Consider the following 19081-nt stretch of genomic DNA (forward strand, 5'->3'; position numbering starts at 1 on the left):
CATGACGCATCCGCTCATATTTCAAAAGTAACATTTTGCGAAGAGGCTGCTCTATACCTACAGTACCTGAAACTAGACTTTTTATGTGATCAAAAATGTTACTGCTTTTGACCTGCAAACAGCAGTTGCAGTTGAGTTTATTGCAGTTGAGGTGTTGCTTGCAAATGAGGCTTTCATGTGTGATACAGAGCAGCTGTCACCATTGACCGCTGGTAAAAGCGGGTACATGTGTCACCTGTCCCGATGCTCAGCTTTCTTAAAGTGTGAACTACTTGGAGAGGCGACTGCACCATAAAAATGCCTGTTGAAACCCTGTGGGCACAAACAACCTCGAAAAGAAGATCTGGGGCTGCTTCCATTGCAGCAATTTCCTACGTGGCATCTTGACCACGTGAAAAAGGAGGATTTCTCCTAGTTGGGGATGCCATCCTTCGAAGCACTGGAGTCTCAAATTGATTAAGCAGTAGGCTGGCAGTGCTTGCTGCCTACTGTGCTGATACATTCCAGCTGGCAGTTATAGCCTGCCTCCCATGAGCGATGGTTATTATTAAATAAGGCCACTCACTACTAGGGAAATGAACCCCCAGGCAACGATGCCAGAAAAATTCTTCATATAGTCCTCCCCCCTTCATTTTACAAGATGAAAACCTCAAGAACCACTCGCTCACCAGAGCGGGGACTAACAGAGAGCTACTGGGTTCTGTTCACAGCAGTATACTGCGATTGAAGCCCAATGCCTCTTGCAGTTATGGCAGATGCTCTGTGACCAAGCCACTGCTGTGGCGAACTGAGAGACCAAAAAAAAAAAAAAGAAACACACACACACACACACACAGAACACGAATGCTGCTTGCAAACACGGCTTTATTTTATTTGTGAGATAATTCATCTTTTATTCACTAGATTCCAAAAGGGTGCCCCAATTCCCTTTTTCTTTCAGTATGTTACTACACAAGAACTAACTCCTCATTTCGAGGCATCTTCTTGCAATGCTGGTGTGGCATCGCTGGTTTCATGTGCTGGAGGCTTTATATAACTTGGCAGCCTTTCCAGTGTGGTCTAGTAAGAGAAAATGAAAAGACACATTTCATTAACAATGCAAGATTTGAAAGAGGCACGACAATGACGAGTGATCTCAGTTATGATACAAACTTTTCTTAGGAATTCAAATAAACGAGTGCTTCGTTGAGCAGCAGGCCATGAATGCGAACCTTGCACCTACACCGCTGTCTACTCTATACAACCTGCTATAGGAAAATGATTGGTGGGCATATTACAGCATTCTAAAAGAAGGCTTCAACTCTCCAGTATGCATCATCAAGCAAAGCAATATTTCACAAGAAATTTCATTACACCTCCGTAGGGCTGAAGGGCAAATATGGTAAGGCATGGTAAGATGCATGATTGCACCATGAGAAACCTGCTTTGCCTTCGAGGTCAAAATGCAGGAAGCTGAGAATTTAAAAAAATCCTACAATAGGAGTGGGGTTGAAGAGATATACCCCTTAACTTCCCCCTAAAATTCAGTGAAAAAAAATCTACACTGGCATTGACCTTGGCATTCCAGTCGAGGTCGCCTTGAACTCGACGTACAGTGGGAAATCCACGAAGACTACTGTCATAATGGTGCCGACAGGGCCACATCACATAAAACTGAACATTGGTCAATTATAACACAACATAGCGCTGCTTCCCAACTTCTGCTTTCTATGAACTACCCAGAATTTAAAATACGACTTAAACATCCACATTTTTGCATTTTTTGCAATTTTGAAATTTTTCTGCATATGCACGGAAATTTTGACTATTTAAACAGAGTGAATCAGTTGAGCAAGAAATTAACTAAAAAAAATTGTAATCTACCCTGTATCCAGCAGTAGGTGGAAGCATGAATTAATCAGTGCTCACCATTGCTTTTCTCACTTGGAATGAATGTTTAACTTCGCAGATCACATTTTGTTTCTATACATGATGTTGATGTGCGGGCCTAAACTTCAGGTGTGTGATGAATTGAAATTGATTTTATCCATTATAGATTACAGGTTATGAAAAAAATAATATACAGAAGGAGGTCCCATAGTCAATGACTGTATCGGGACCTCCTGTTATTTATAAATATGCGTTTTCTAAAGCAACGAATACAACTACATTAAAATCATATATAAGCAAACATGGAAGAAAGTGGAACATGGAAGAATGTCTAGCTAGATGAGGAAACAAGCTGAAAATGCTGCTCAAGGAGACTGACGGTGCGAGAACAGACTTGGCAAGCCAGAAAAAGACACAAAAAAGAAAAGCAACGGGTGGCGCTGCCATCTTGAATTTCCCGCACCAGCTTGCCATGACGTCATGGATTTTGATGGAGTCTGCCAAGGTCTAATTACTTGTTTTTTGGTTAAAAAATGGGCTATTTCTATTCTAAAGGAGCCAAAGGCTGAACACCGTAAACTTTGGAATTGAGCAAACACAGCCAATATATTTATATATATAAAACACCTTTGAAGTCTGTGACGTCACATCGACATACAAGTGATGTTGTCCCGGGGCAAAATTTCGAGAACAGAACTCTGACCTAGATTTTCCTCTTTTAATAACCTACCTATTACTGCAATATCAATGACAATAGAGTTCTCAAAGAATCCTTTATCACTTTAAACTGATTTAGCTTTTCCCTTAAGCATCCATTCAATCACTAGTAGAGTCTCTCACACCAGCAATTCGTCGCTTGCACCAGAAACACCCACATATCACCATCCTCACAAGCAAGTCCATTGATGCTTGACGATCAACTCTGGTTAACTGTAATGAAGCATAGTGCATAAGGGGGAGGGAGGGGGGCACTTACCATGTCAGGTCATGCATGCCAGTTGAGAACTCGCCAGACAGTAACTGCTGAGGTCATTACGTCTTAGCCTACGTAATTCATGGAGTGTAGTGCTACATATATAGCTACCTTGCACTCGTTAGTGTGGCCATTTGCACTCAAGGGAGACAGAATTGTTCTGTTTCACGCCACGGAGTAGACGCAATGGTAATTCACTCTTCTACACATCTAATGCCAATGATTGTTGCCTGAGCGAGCCAACATTAATTTACAACTGCATGCATGTGTAGACTGCTGCACGGAAATGCAGGTTCTCCCAATGACACACATGTGTAGCAACATTTGGTGCTTGGTGTGTCCAAAGCTGCCACAAAGATGAGCACCGGCTGAACAGATGTCTCACTTTTGTGACCTTCATGGCGACGCCTTCTGGAAGATTCCTCTGGACGTATTCGAGGTAGGTGTCTGCTGTGGAGCCTGTCAGGTGCTTGAGCTGGAGCCAACGCGGGAGGAAACAAGGTGTCAGTCAGGTAAGCTATTAAGGAGGCACCAAGAAACACAATCCAACAAAGAGTGGATTGACAAATTGTAGCATGTACACAGGTTACAACAGAGATGATGATTGAGCCAATTTCAAGATTATGCTTTGCAGGTGATGTCATGCGCGCTGAAAGCCAAAGAATGCAAACACATCTGTTTGTGTGTAGCTGCATCATTATAACTCTATTAAATCCCACAGAAGGACGAAGCCCTCTCCCAACAATGTCCAGGCACCCTAACCTTACTTCAGTTGATTCCATCTCATGCCTGCAAATATTCCAATTTTATTCCACCAGAAAATCATCTGCCACCAGTTCTGCTGTACTAATAGACCGTTCGTTATCTACTCTATGCATTACCTGACTTGCCCAGCTAACTACACCTCTTCCTTTTAGTCTGAACTAGAATATGAGCTACCTGCACTTGCTGTGTAACCCATACTGCCACCCTCCTGTTTCTTAACATTTTACATGCCACTTTTCACTCTGTCACTCACTGTACAGTCCTCGGCTTCCCTTTCAAGTTTTATTGTTACCTTCCCAGTTTTGGTAGAAAACTGGTAAGCTGCAATTTACAATTTAGGAGTGTTTGCCAAATGCACTCTAACCCATTTCTATTTCACTGCAGATTTCCTGCTTGCGAACTGCGCCCCTGTGGATACTCATCTTAAGCAAGAGAAATTGGTGGCCCCTCAGAAATTCGGCTTAACTTCTGGGTCGGAATTTGCTTTCAACTGCTCGGCCTGTGCATTGAAACACCTTAGTGATGCAAATTTTGGGCATCTGTATGTTGTGTACCAGAAATTATCAGCAGTGTCTTCCAACATTCTGACAATGTTGACTGGTAAGCTGCAATTCACAATTTAGGAGCATTTGCCGAATGCACTCTAGCCCATTTCTATTTCACTGCAGATGCTGGTCCAGTTTCTGCTACAATCTACAATGCATTCACGAGACAATGCCAGCAGTTGCATATAATTGCGGCGAGGCAATCCAGAAGCTATAAAGAGGACTGTAGCAGCACCAAGATGAATTAGCAGACATAAAATGAGGCAGCTGCGCGTGCCATAAGCTACACGTCAAGAGAGAAAAAGAAATATAAACAAAATTTAAAGTCCGCAAGACAGTATGTCAATCGATGTGTGGTGACATGGGAAACAGAGCCAGGCACAGCTAGATAGTCTGGTTTCCAGACATACCCCATGCATTAGTGTTTTATTTAAGCATTGTAAGTCACATGAGAAGTCATCCAACACAGGAAGTTGAGCTCAGCAATTTGCACTGATGGTTACAGGATAGCACAAATAAACACACACAAACACATATGTGTTTACCAAAAGAGGACACTTGCACCCCCCTTCCCTGCCCTCATTTTCGAAAGCAGGCGGTGTCAACTGCAGACTGGCAAGTAAAGAAAAGAGAGAGAGAAACTGGGGCGAGGTTTTCTGTCAAAATAGCACTTAGGAAAGTAAAGTTTTTTTTTTTTATTATTACGTATCTACTGCTTGGGATGCGAGGATTGTTTGGTGTGCATGACTTGCAAACCTGCATCGCCAAGGAGGCTGCTGCTAAACAGTTTCCTTCAACACTAGTTTTAGCTTGCACCACTTGCATCATCCCGAGTCCCTTAGGGCTGGCTGATCAAGTTTCCAAACACAAAATTAGCATAGGTGTTTTAAACTTGACGGCGGGAGGTCAAGTCCAGATAGGGCATTATGATTTGCCGGTCCCTAATGGTTCACCATATGTGATTGTTAATCAGAGCTGCTAATTGTAAATATAAATGTCACTGACCTTGTCGTTGAAATGCCACTGATCAGCCTCATAATCATCAGCCTAGCCTCATCATCATCAGCCTATATTATGTCCAGTGCAGGATGCACCCTCTCCCTGCAGTCTCCAATTACCTCTGTCCTGTGCCAACCGATTTTAATTTGTGCCTGCGAATTTCCTAATTTCATTGCCCCACCAAGTCTTTTGTCGTACTAGGCTGCACTTTTCTTACACATGCACACACACACAAAGTAAATCACCGTTAGCTCAAACTCTGAAATATTGGTTAAGTCTAAATTTTTTTTGCCCATGGTTACAAGCCATGTTTCTTTCGCCACTTATAATGCAGCTCAGCGCGTACAGCAACAGAGCAACCTAGTGCAGGGCGAGGGAGTACCTCAATGACTTGAAAGTATGTCCTCATCTCGTACTGGACCATGTGCTTCTTCTTGCCGAACGGGGCCTTGAGCAGTGTCCACCTCTCGTTCACCTTGTTTGGCTGCCACCTGGACGGGAGACAGAGAAGCACGTCCGACTTTCACTGCACTTACACGCTGTAGCAACGTCTCCGACTGCACGACACAGCGCATTTTCTCCCAGAAATGCTGAACACCATTCAGGTGTTGCTGCAAGTGATATAGCTCAAATGCACAGCCAACCCTTCTCGTCAACAATCGTCGGCACTTTGTGTCTAGGTAGGAATACGTTAAGCCTTTGGCTGTCAAAGCCTGTAAAATACAGAATGGGCAGTATTGTTCATACAGCTATCTGCAGACGCTGAAATGACCAATAAATAGGCTAGACAAGTTTAGAAATGTCAATAGATGGTGCTAGGTGTCAGTTCAGGGTTCTTTTTTTAAATATTTGGTTGATATTTGTGGAGTGCTTGAGCATGCGTAACATGCACTGCAACACCTATGCGCCTTGAAGCAGAGCAGTCGGTGCGTTTCTCGTGTCAGATTCTGCTGAACCCCGGCAAGCAAAATCTATCAAGATAGTGCAGAGCATGCAATGCAAAAAGAGAGAAAAGAACCAAGAACAGGGAGAGGGTGAAAAGTGCAGTACAGCTCTCCGCATGCCTGAGTATTTCAAGCTTTTCCACACAAAAATGAATGTGATTAGCAGTTGTTGCTGTAAATTGAAAAAAGCTGCTCCACATTGTAAATAAAACTTATTTGTTTGCCTTTTTTCAGTGTTTATTACAGTAGAGCATTATTAGAAGAGCCCACAGCATTACACTGCTTAGTGTGTGTGCAGCTGAAGAATAATTGGAATGAATGTCCACATAGCATTTGTAGTATTTGGTAGCCAATGTGTCAGTGGCGTAGCCATGAATTTTTTTCAGGTGAGGCAATCACCCGATTGAAGTCAGAAAGTGGGAGGGAGTGAGGGGGGTGGGGGCTGGGTAGGCTGCATTAGTCTGGTAAAGAATTTTACAGTCTGGTACTGTAATTCCGTGATGCATGCTAGAATTGGGAGCTTCAAATTTCAGGAGAAAGGTTTCAGCAATCCTGAACAGCTATTAACGACTGCTGAAACACCAAACGCTTAACTGCTACCAAGCAAAGGTCATGCAGGCATAACAAACCACTAACGAATGCCTAGATGATATTGTGCTCAAACAAGACAATTTCTGTAATGCAAGTGGCTTCTCACTTGTGGGGATGCGTGACCCCCACGCCTCCCCTGATATCTTGTTTTCCCGCATAGCCCCGTCTCCGTGCGGCGTCGCCGCGTGGGCCGCGGTGTCGGAGTGGTACAAGCGTGGTGCGAGAGATGGCGCGAGCGTCGCGCCGCTGCGCGGTTACTTGGGTTCGGGAAGGACAAGGCGCTCTCTCTTAGGTTCGAGACAGCAAGCGGGACGGACGTGCCGTGCCGCACGTGCGGCGACCCTTTTTCCCGGCGGGTCGGCGCACGGCGGGGACGTCTCCCGCGTGCGCGCCGACCCATGCTTCTGCGAGACCGCCTCGCGTGGCCGCCTTCGAACGCGCCACGATTCGCGTGACTATACACGCGAACGACCAGGCGTTGGGATCCAGCATGGGGCGAACATATTCGCTCGCTTCCGGTCGCGGTGAGTCGGACTTCTAGATTTGTCGCGCGCCCATCGGCATGTTTTGTGGATAGCAACTCGGCTAGCAGGCATTGATCTATGAAAGGTGCAATAAATGCCCTTGTGATTGTTTGCACTACTGTGTTGTCGTTCCTTTGTCCCAAGAGTACCAGAGGAGGACCCCACACACTGCAAAGTGCACGGAGACTGAGGAACCTAATGCCATGCATGCAGTGGCATTAGGTTCAGTGACATTAGCCTAGCCGCCGTATAAACGGTAGCCAAGCTCTAGCACTGCAATTCTTAATAATGATGTGTGGTGTAATGTTCAAGGCATTGCAATTCAACTGGGTGATTGCTGACCATGCTCGTTGCTACTTGTCAGCTAAGTGTTGCTTTGCTTTATGGTCACGAGTAGGCCCAATAAAGCATTCTATCCATCCCATTCATTCCTTCGGCTAGTGTTTCTGTCCGAGCACTGTCCTTACCTTGTGAGAAGATGAGCTTATGTAGGTATACACTAAGCTTACACAAAACTACAAACAAGGTGTTCATGGTGGGTGGACACTTATAACAGCATGACCACGCAGCTAGGGGAACCTTTCATGGGCCAACAAGCTTATCTTGCCAATGGCATCATTGATGTAAATCAGCTAAGAGAGCTGCTTTAGGTCAACAATCCAAGAAGGAAGAACTCACGTCCTTGAGACGCTGATTTCCAGAAGCTTTGCAGTCTCCAATGCATACCACTTGTAGCTCTCAAGGACTGCAGGGTCGTGACCTCTGACTTCAAGCTCAATTCTCTTGTAGAGCTTGTCAGGTTCGCTGCTGTCTTCTGCAGTCACCTCTGACTGAACTTCTGACACAGGCAAGGCAGGATCCTGGAATCAGACCACGGAGACAGCCAAGACATTGGCCAACTGATTGGATTTGGCAGAAGCACTGCAGATAAATGCCGTTCTGACGAGTGTCAACTGCTGCGTCAATGCATTTTCATGACATAGATGTTGAGGTCGTATTTTTCACAACTGAATTTTATTTTCAACAATGGTGCAGGAGAGCAGGCAGAGATTGGGCAAAAAGCTGAATTAAGAGCTTGAGAGAATTTACACACGTTGGCATAATGGCCATTGAGGGAAAATAGTACAAGCTGATGCACTGTTGATTACAATGCATCTTACATAGGCACATACAGACATAAACATGCATAAGCATACCTATATGGATGTTTACATCTATGGCTCATACATGTATATCCATATGCCTGTATATAAGAAACTCGTGCCAAGCACAGAATTTCTGCTAAATTATATGCAACGTTATACTGCTGGGCTTTAATTCTGCAGTGGGACGTGTGCCCTAAAGTGAACAACAAGTTAACTTGAGTAACTTTGCTAATTAGCTAACACCAAACAGCGATTTGTGGTGCAAATAATGTTTGCCTCTTCAAGTAATTCAGCTGACATGGAACATCTTTAATGATGGAGTTTGCTTCCATTGTACAAAAACTAATGGGAGACTGAAACGCCCCAGCCTTATCAAATTAAAATTTAATACCTCGCAATCTAAGCGCCGTTAACTCACAGATGATTACCTGTCCAGCTGCCTGGTTAGCCGTGATTTGTGAACATGGTCGTACTTGAGGTGCGTTGAGCAGACCGCTCAATCGTAACCGCTGCGCCGGAAACACGCATCGAACAGTGCTCGCGGTAAGGACGTCGGACCATAAACTGCTCCTCACACCGCTGGTCAGGACCTGGAATATTAAAAATAAACAAAAACAAATTAGTATGAGGCGCCCAGTGTAGGCAAGTTAATATTCGTATGGGACACAGGCATTCGACAGTAACTAAAGTTGCGAACGTCTTAATTGCGAAGACAAGCTGTTTGGTTTCACACAGGCAATACCAACTTTCTGAAACTCCATGAAATAACATCTGCCTTTGTTTTCCTTGGTCTAATACAAAACTCCTGTCGCTAAAACGCATGCTAAAGTTGGGAGCTAGCGGGCGGCAACGCAAAGCACGCTAAGCACGCTTGGCAATTCGCTGACAGAGAGTTGCATGTTTCAGGGAGCAGACGCTAACGCACGTACCCTGCCGACAGAGAAAACCTTGGAACACATAGTGCCGGAGAGTTTAATCCCGCGCGATTCACGAACGCATCACAACAACGCACGTGCTCAAACTGTGCACAGCAGAGGATGCAGACGCCATCAAACAAACTCGGCGGAACCGGAAAACCGTGAGAATAAGCTGCTAGACTTCTATGTAAAGTTCACAGCAAGAACTATCGTGAGGCAAGCGCCCGAATAAAAATATTAGCTTTGAATAAAAATATTAGAGGTTTGCGCGCGCTGGCAGCTTTTGCTCCAGAGGATAGCGCAGCTAAGTGCAGCTAACAGAGGTCGCGATGGCTGCGCAAAGCCAGCAAGCGGCAATGGAAAAGAAACCTGCCATGAGTAAGTACTTAAGAGGAAAAAAACTTAATCAGGAAAGAAACACTTTGTGATAACTTACAAGAAAGCTCATTACTTTTCAAGAGCATGTAGCGCAAGCCAATGCCTCCTTTATTGCGCAAGCCACCGCCCCGTTCCAAAGAAGACACTAATAACATCCATCCACCTATCTATCCAGCAGCCACTTCCGCCTCCGTCGAAATTTTGGCTCAGCTGTTTTGGATGTTTTCTTCGTAGCACTGCACCTTGTAAACAGTCTCTTTGTTCTTGGAGCGAAAGGTGCACGCTCGCGCTCCAGTGTGATGCGTTATCGTGGAAGACAACATCATGCAGGGATAGACTGCCTAAAGCCGCTGCCCCTCACAACGTGAGGCAATAGTAATATTTTAGGCCATCGGAGCAGAGGAGTGAAAACTTCTGACTCGGAAGAGGAGCGAAGCAAGCGTACTCGTGAGTGCTCCGACGAGCAACGACCTTCACCCAGCCTGTGGATTACACTCTGTGCGTAGTACATCTGCGTGTACCGTGCGATGCGTTGCTTAATCGCCGCTTTGCACAACAAAGAGCTTGATCTTTTCGCGTGTTGTGCGCCCACAAAGCTTTCGTGAGCTGGCTGTTCCGGGACGAAAGTGTCCCGAGCGGCGAGTTGACACGGCGCTCCGCTAACCCAGACTGTCGCGCGATATTTTGGACGCTTTCCATGGGAAAAATGTAGGTTGCCCCCGCCGTTTACTTTCGTTGGCGTCTGCCTGGCCGTTGCTTTCACTTGCGCTTGTCCCTTTCTGTCTGCTTTGTAGGGGTTCTCAATTTTGTGTGTTAAACCCCCTAAACTGTGCCCGATCTCCAATTTCACCTACGCTATCGCACGCCCACGCCGTTTTGTGAGCACGGATGCCAGAGTCGTCTGTATGACTTTCTACGATTTTCGAAAATACTTGTGTCCATGTCATATGCTCGTATCGCGTGCTTTCGGTTGTAGCCGATTCATTGGTTTGAATGCTACCCCCGCCTTTTTTTTTGTTAATTTCTTGGCACTTTCAAACTGTAGTGATTTCGATCACACGCCGTGAGCTGTATTGACTGTCGTGCGTCATGCTTCACTGCAACCTGCGTGCCAGCCAGCACCCGCATTGCGTAGTAAATACGGAAGTGTTGGTACTGCAGCGATCGAAATGTTTTTTTTTTAGGTAATTATTTTCTTGTTAATTTCTGGCCTTAGACGGTAGTGTTTGCTTGCAAAAGCCATCCTTCCATTCGATAATCACCACATGCGGCCCTTAAACGCGACGTATTACTTTAGTAATGCGCCTTGTCACATCACCTTCCTGAATGCGTCCTGTGATCCTGTGATCAACCTCATCTTCCTGGGACACCACTTGCGTACAAAGTTTCATTATTAACTTTATATATATTTATATATACACACACATACACGCGCATAACGCGGAATATTTTCAGGGACAGCTGTGTCGTGCGGTTTTAGTTGTGGCAGTGAGATATAGTCAAGATATGGGAAGCGGTTTGTGCGAAGGTCTTGGGCGCGGCGCCTCTGGGGCCACTCGGATCCCTTGCCCCCCTCCCTAAGCCTGTTTCACAGAGCGGTGGAAACTTTCGCGCTGGAAGCGTACCGAGTATATAACACAGTAAAGTAAACCTCGGCGTGACCCATTTCACGCCACATGGTTCGGCGCGCGCGCGTGTGTGTTTATTTCAGATGCGCGCTAAACTCGGATCATGGGCGAGCAGCTCGAAGAGGTGGCCGTGGGCACGCGCGTTTCCTGTGACCGTCACTACGGCGTGGTACGCTACTGCGGACCGGTAGTGGACACCAAGGGTAAGAGAGCGCTGCCTTCTTGTTTGCTGCTTCGTTTTCTTTCGTGTGAAACACGCCGAACAAGGTCTCATTTCAGTGGGTCTCCCAACTGTTGTGTGCATCACAGAGAAGGGGCCATACGAGTCTCTTGGACCGAAGTTTATATGCATCGCCCATTAATTTACACATAATTAAATAAATAAAATAATTGTAAAGCAAGGCATTGCATTTGGTACACTGGCATGTGTTGCAGAGATTGATTGCAGTCGTCGACATACACATCAAGGATCATTTAAATAACTAATACTGCAGCAGTTTTGCATGTTAAATGTTTGTCACCGAGTTATTTTTGGATAGAGTAAGCCCACTTAGATTGGATGTGGCAGATTTTCACTAGAATATAGGAATTTGGCCGGCTCAACAGCAGTAGCATTTGTATACCCTCTTGACAGAGTAACTTTGGCACCGGTGTGACCCAGTAATGTACGCCTCATTACAAAAAAAAAAGGGCCAACTGGTATTTACTTTTTTTGTGATGCAATTTACAGCTTCTGAGCTGCTGTTTTTACACCGTTTTTCTCCTAGTGGCACAGCCAAGCCAAGGAATGTAGACACAGGGTATTGTGATTTGCAGTCGTGACTACAGCTCCTTTATTTCTTCACTTTAAAAAAAAAAATTTTTTTTCCTAGCGAGATATGCTAAGCACAGAAATGCTTGCGCAGTGTGAAAACTTACCTCTTTGATCTGCAAAGCGCCCAGCAAGAGGAAGAGTTATGTAATTAAATTTTACTTTTCAACAGCCACACTTAAGTCTAGCCTCAAACAATCTTTAAATGATTCATTCGCTTCAGCATTTTGTGCTTAGTGTACCGATGTCCTGTGTTGTCCTCCTCGTACATTGGAGCTCTTCCTTGAAGAACTAAGAAATCCAGAAGAGAGAGAAAAAAAGTGCAGTGAGTTAACTCACTCGGCAACATATCATTAAGGACTAAGTTCTGCTCTTTGTTGTATCCTTGCTTTCTTGCCGTTTTCCAGCCAATAAATTTAGCAAGTACCACTTTAATCTTCGTGTGATTCGTGCATTGTGTCGAAAGTGCTGGACCATCATGTGTTGTGTTGTCATAACATTTCTGTGCTACCCTAGGAGTTCTTTATGCACCCGTCATGGTTGCTTAGTGGCTTTGGGGCTGCGCTTCTAAGCATGAGGTCACGGGATCATATCCCAGCCACCGTGACCGCATTTCGATGGGGGTGAAATGCAAGAACGTTAATGTACTTAGATTTAGATTTACGACACTGTGGTGTGCCTTGTAATCAGCTCGCGGTTTTGGCACGTAAAACCCCATAATGTTTTAGGAATTCGTTATGCGAGATCCTCATTCCATATGCAAAAAGAAGCAGGCTTGTGCTATTGCAATTGGTGCAATTGTAAATTGTGCTAATTGAGGTTGCAATGACATCATTACTGGAAGTGTGCTATTGTCATTGAAAATGATGATACCTTGTAATTTTGTGCACATAATTTCTGTCACGATTGCAGGCACGTGGCTGGGCATTGAATGGGAAGACCCATACCGTGGCAAGCACAATGGATGCCACAATGGTGTCCAGTACTTTCACACAAGGTGAGCTGGCAAGTTTAATTGAAAGCTGTTACAAGTGCTTTGAATATAGTGCCATATAAGGCCTCAGTGCATACGTTAAGCCCTCTTGTGTCTTGTGGTAGTCTTCGGAACTGAAAAAGGAAGTTCTTTAAAGAAGTTGCACATTTCATACCATTCTTAGTATGGTGGAGATGTTTGTCCTTCATACTGAATTGTGCCGTAACCCCTTAAGGATTTCGATGGCCTCAGCTCGTCATGAAAAATTGCCACGTTTTGGCTTATAATGAGCACACCTTGTCGTGCATTTCGCTACTTTCTGCATGGCTCATAACAAAAAGAGTCCACCAAAGTTTCTTTTTTTTTATATATAACTTAGATTGGCAGCAGCCGTTCTATCGTCTGTGCTTCCATTTTTTTTTTTTTTCACACTAGATGGCAGCTAGTGATCCCGACGCGGTTGTGCCATTGTGTCTTCTGCTACCTGAAATGGGACAGCAATGGGAAAAAATATTTGTAAGAAAGCCATGATCTGTTGTAGGTGGTGTGAAAAAACTCATTTTGTGTTTTGAACACTAAGATACCTGCTAGTTGTATGCAATAGTTTGAACAACATCAGTAGAGAAACACTACAATCCAAACAATCTTTTTCAGAAAGTTCCAAGGAGTGAAGTGGGCAGTTCATAATTGTAAATAATTATTATTTGCCATACAAGGATTTTAGAGATCTTTTTGTTCTTTAAACATGTTGTTGAAGTATTTCAGGTCATAAAGAAAGCCGTTTGGTACTTTTTCTATGAGAAAAAGATATGTTCTTCAGGCGGTAATGGCGCAACTTGAGATGGTCAGTTCATATGGTAATGTGTTTCTGGTAAAAAAAAAAAGCTTAGGCACTTAATGAGATTGATCTATGAACACTTTTTTTTACTTTGCGTCCTCAACAGAATACATGTTATGATTGTCATGGTGGCATGATGACAGCTTTCGGCATGGCTCATGGCTGGACACATTGAGAGTCAAAAGAACTAATCATTGTTGCCACTATGAATGAGAGCGGATGTCCAATGTCCAGGCAAGCAAGTAATGTTAATTTAAATCTTCCTAATTGTAGCACTTTTTACGAGGAGTGATTATTATAGTTTTTTGGCACAATAACTTGGAACACAGTGCTACTTGAAATGAAAGTTACCAGATGATTTGGCCTTGCTTGTAATCAATTTTGCATGTCCAGTCAAATGTATTAGCCCTCTCTCTCTTCAGTCATTCTTTTTTTAATTGCAGCAGTGTTGTTTCTTGTTGAGAAAACCTGTTCATGTTTGATCCACGTGTAATTGGACCACATATAGATGCATAAGTTACGTCCAAGTATTTTGTATATACTGTATGTATTTCTTCAGTTGTATTAGTAAAGCTCATTTTTCATTGATTGACAAATAAGAAGTGGTGAGCGCAAATAAATACAGAAGTGAAATGGAGGTGCCACCTGACACTAACCGTAATGGCCGTAGGGGCCAACAATATTTCGAGTATGTACATATGTAATTTTTTTACCACCAACCAAAATTAAAAAAAAAAAATTATTTCTGCCTCAGTCAGTTAAAAATAAGGTTTACTTATAAGACTGAAGAAATACATGGAGTACATACAAAATTCTTGGACTAATACTTTGTGCAGCTAGTATGTGGCCCAGTAGAGAAATTTGCATGTTGAAGCATGCAGATTTTTCTCAACAAGAAGCAGCGCTGGTTTAAGCTGAAGATGTGTGACTAAGAAACATATATTTGTAGCTAACGGCTCATGTTGACCTTTTGTCGGTACGCAGGTCGGAGACAGGCGGGTCGTTCATTCGTCCGCAAAAGGTGGAGCGGACGATGAGCGTCGCAGATGCTGTGCGCGAGAAGTACTTCTCATCTCTATCCGATATAGAGGCACCCAGCCTCAGTGAAGACAAAGACGTGCTGCTCTTGGAGTTCACGCAGAACCGGAATGTTGAATTTGTCGGCCCCGAGAAGATCACTGCCATTCTCAGGTGTGTGGACCGAGCAGGGGTGGGGTAGTTCGGGAGTGTGCAATTATGCTTAGACGTAGTCTTTGATTGTTAGTTTGATAGCAATCCCAAATATCTTGGTGAGTTGTGACCTTGATTGTCTCAGCCTGCATAGTCTAGTGCACTTGAAGCATATGCAGTGGTTGTAGTCGAGACTGCAGTATGGCAAACTCATTAAAAGGTTCACCTCAGTAGTAATAAAGCGAGTATAACTTCTTTTTTTTTCATTTGTAAAAAAAAAAGTGGCTGATACGAGGCATTATGTAGAAAGCTACACAAAAAAATTTATGTGCAGGCCTTGTCATTGGTGTCCTTTATTTGTGGTTGTGAGGACGATGAAATGCTGTTAAAGGTGGTGGAAAAAGGGGGGGGGGGTGAAGGCCTGCAGGGTCATAACTGTATTCATCTGCCTTTGTCCGCAAACCCCACCTGAATATGGCCTCGTGAGATGTACAGTTATGTTGATCCCTGAAGTGCTTGTCTATATACCGTCTGTATGCAGCAAAATCTATTGACACATTTTTTGCATTGACACACGCATTGTGTCATGTAAGAACTGAAAAACAAAAAGTACATAAGAGCTGTGAGCTCACCAAATTGGGAATTACACTGGAACTGTGAAAACACGCTGTGTCCAGAGCAGAAAATTTGGCAAGCAATGTAAACAGCAAGAGCAAAAAGAATGTGCAACCCACTTCTGTGGCATTCCCGTGTTTCATGCCGAATTGACCATGCAAGAACCACCTACTACTATATGGGAGCCATCCTAAGAATGGATTATGCAACAAATGGGAACACAATGAACGGGGCTCCACCGCAAGCGTGATTCATCTGTGACAGAGGGAATCTCCAGTTTGACTTTATGTCCTTGTATGTGGCCAGGCTAGATGGTCATCAATGAGGCACATTCACAGTGTGGAAACAAAATGGAGATGAGAAGAACGTAGATGAGGACAAGCTCCGACTTCCACCTAAATTTCATTGCTTGAAAGCATTATATACAGTAGAAGCGCATTCTCATATGATCTGGAAAAAGATATGTGTGTGAAATTGTGCTAACCGAGAAAATGTACGATCTGAGGTAACTAAAAATACGGCAGACTCGACTGTAGTTGACATCTACGTAATATGAATCGTTGCATACGAGGCGCGAGACGCCGAGGCGCACCAACTGGTGGGGCTTCTGCGTAGATGCGCGTTCATACATTCTGGGAAAAAAGGTGCGAGAGAAAACGTGCTAACCGAGAAGACGTATGATCCGAGGTAACTAAAGATATGACAGACTTAACTGTGTAGTTGACATCTGTGTAATGCGAATTGTTTTGTACGAGGCACGAGAGCCAAGGCGCATCGACTGGTGGGGCTTTGGCGGCCCGAGGTACGTTTCGTTGTTTTCCTATTGCACAGTGGTTTAAGATGCCGTGGGGAAACAGAAATGAAATCGAGCTGGCGGACGACGCCGGATGCCACCGAAGGGAAACGTGTCGCTCACTTCGCACCACCTGCAGCAGGGAACGGTGGCATGTTGGGATTATGACCTACTAAAAAGCATGCAGTACACTTCTAATGGAACTGTGGCCCGTGCGCTGTAAAACAGATAAGTGAAAATGCTTATTGTAATTGGTTTGGTGGCGATAGGTATGAATTCGGTGTGCGACGAGCAGGGAGAAGATTTGCTGGTACCGTAATAAGAAACTGAGTGTGCGTTGGCGTTTTCACGTGAAACGGGCAGTAGAGTGCTGCAAGGAAGCTGATGCTGCAGGCGGATACTGTTCTTAGTCGCCCAACCCTCGCGCCTTTTCTTATTTACATGGGATCTAGCGGCCGGAAAACGTATACGATTGTAGTCTGCAGCAGGGACAGGAAAAACTGTCATACGATTGCAGTTTGGCAATGTACTGAACGTTGGTGCCAAAAAACTGTGTTTTCCGGGTGCATATGAACCGGTAAAAAAAGACAAGTCACTTTAAAGGAGTCCTGAACCACCCCTTGGGCTTGGTGAAGAAACACAGTCCGTGGATAGCACATGCCGCTGTAAACGTCTCAGCCCTGTTTTGCAGTTGTGTGTGCCACGTGGAGCTCGCAAGCGGAGCACGAAGTCACCTTTCTCTCAAATGCTCTCCCTTCAACACAGGCCTGCTCCTCACTCTTTTGCTGGAAGCTTTATTTCGTAATACGTAGTAATATCTCGTTTCAGCTGGCACTTTAAAAATATAATAAAAATTGACCGTGGCCTGTAGCACAATTCTAGTCCTCCGTGAGCTGGTCTAGTCGAAGAGGCAGACATTACTTGCAAAAAAATTGAAATCCATAATCGACTAATTAACCAAAATTTATTGTTTTAAACTATTTACCTTAAGGCACATATTGAAATTTACAAATTCTAGCGGGTGAGACGGCAAGGCATATCCACTTGAAAAGAATTGCATGGAAGACAGCATTTATGAGGTACGCACTGTCAAACTTGCGGTAAAAACGCACTGTCATTATTCGACTTAGTTTTTTAACAAAACATTGTTTTATGCATCGCAGCCCAAAAGTAACCGGAACGCCAATGCGTTTCTGCACAAAGTTGCGAAATAATATCTCTTGTGTCATCCTGAGAATTCATTACAAGTGGGTGCGCCTTGCGAACTGCCCGGCTAGAATTTGTAAGTTACAATATGTGCCGTAAGGAAATCATGTAAAAACCTCATTAGTGAACAAGACAGCGAGCTGGTCTAGTTGGTGTGTCATCATTAATCAAAAGACTAGCACAAATAACAGGGACACAGACAGAGAAGACGACAGGATGAGCGCTCGTCCTGTCATTTTCTCTGTCTTTGTTCCTGTTATTTGCGCTAGTCTTTTGCTCATTAGTGAAGTTTTTCTAATTAGTCGAATATGCATTTCAATTTTTTCTGCAAGTAATGTCCGCCTCTTCAACTAGACCAGCTCATAGGCTAGAATTGTGTTATCTGCCACAGGCAATATTAAATTTTTTTTAGAGTGTTCGCTGAAACACACGGTATAGCAGATTCCCATACACGGCTTTCATTGGTCAGTGCTTGACATCAGTCAATAAAGGCGTTTGGACCAGTGTGCTTCTTTCTACTGTTACTGTACATATTTATTGATACAGTTTAAATAAACAGGCTGAAGTAAGTGAAGATCTGCTTTCGAATTTCGATTATAGTTATGTACTTCAGGAAGAAGCCGACTATCGTCGGCTCACGCTGATCCGTAGCCACCCACATAGAAATTAAACTGTGCTCACCCTGCTTATTGGTGTCATAGCCTCTGGGCCTCACTAATTTTGACTAGTTTTGAACACTCAACTAGCCTCGAAGCGCACAAAACTTAAGAGCAGACCACACGCATGCTTCCCACTGCATGCTCACTCCTAGCCGCTTCTGTATAAACGCCTTTGCAGACTTCACTTTGTATTGAGCTATTGAGAATGCTCCAAAATGCCCAAGTTGGGATGTGGCTTCTATCTGTTGGTCAAGCCGGTGCAGGACAAAGCCAGTCCCCACCACGTAGCGAGGCCAGACTGGAGAAAATGAGCGAGAGCACTCGCTCGAGCCCTGTCATTCACAGAGCAAACGCTGCGCATAGACACCACGGTCGCACGTAGCTGCAGTCTGCTACGTAGCATAGGTACTACGTCCACCGTGGGGTGCTGCAATGAGTCCACTGACAGAGCGCACCGTAGCTCGCGGAGGACAACCGCGTTTGGAACGGCGAAGGCACCAAAATTGGAAATAGTGGCATCTACATGAACATCCAAAATCGAATTGGAAGTACGCACCATGGTGACATTCAATAGGTGGAGCGTTGTGCGCACGCTTCGCTCTGCCGTAGCCTTTGCAGTGCAATCAATTGAAAAACGAGAGGAAGCCCTGCGTAGGGGACGTTTGATTGCCAATAATTCCTAATCTGCTGAATGCATTGAAGTGCTTTTCTTTTTTATTTCTGAAATAGTTTATTTTA

At 44.3% G+C, this 19081-nt stretch overlaps 2 protein-coding genes across 4 annotated transcripts in view; one reads left to right on the top strand and one right to left on the bottom strand.

Moving 5' to 3' along the window:
* Positions 1-844: 844 nt before the first annotated feature.
* On the bottom strand, positions 845-9548 carry mRpS10 (mitochondrial ribosomal protein S10). Its single transcript, XM_065445170.2, has 6 exons — positions 9285-9548; positions 8784-8945; positions 7889-8070; positions 5534-5642; positions 3228-3317; positions 845-1059 (listed from the first exon to the last, which is right to left on the bottom strand). The coding sequence occupies exons 1-6, from the start codon at positions 9312-9314 to the stop codon at positions 967-969; spliced, it is 666 nt and encodes a 221-aa protein (XP_065301242.2). The 5' UTR covers positions 9315-9548; the 3' UTR covers positions 845-966.
* A 292-nt stretch (positions 9549-9840) lies between these two features.
* LOC135912672 (tubulin-specific chaperone E-like) overlaps positions 9841-19081 on the top strand; it is a 30607-nt gene continuing 21366 nt past the window's right edge. Inside the window, exons 1-4 of one of the 3 annotated variants that reach the window (XM_065445172.2) lie at positions 9841-10148; positions 11362-11481; positions 13002-13086; positions 14885-15091. In XM_065445172.2, the coding sequence (XP_065301244.2) occupies positions 11382-11481; positions 13002-13086; positions 14885-15091 (392 nt within the window). In that variant the 5' untranslated portion in view covers positions 9841-10148; positions 11362-11381. Of the gene's footprint in view, positions 10149-10230; positions 10359-11361; positions 11482-13001; positions 13087-14884; positions 15092-19081 lie in introns of those variants that run through there. The other 2 variants (XM_065445173.2, XM_065445174.2) reach the window with 2 other exon arrangements.

Source organism: Dermacentor albipictus, chromosome 7 (assembly GCF_038994185.2).
Source record: "Dermacentor albipictus isolate Rhodes 1998 colony chromosome 7, USDA_Dalb.pri_finalv2, whole genome shotgun sequence".
NCBI lineage: Eukaryota > Metazoa > Arthropoda > Arachnida > Ixodida > Ixodidae > Dermacentor > Dermacentor albipictus.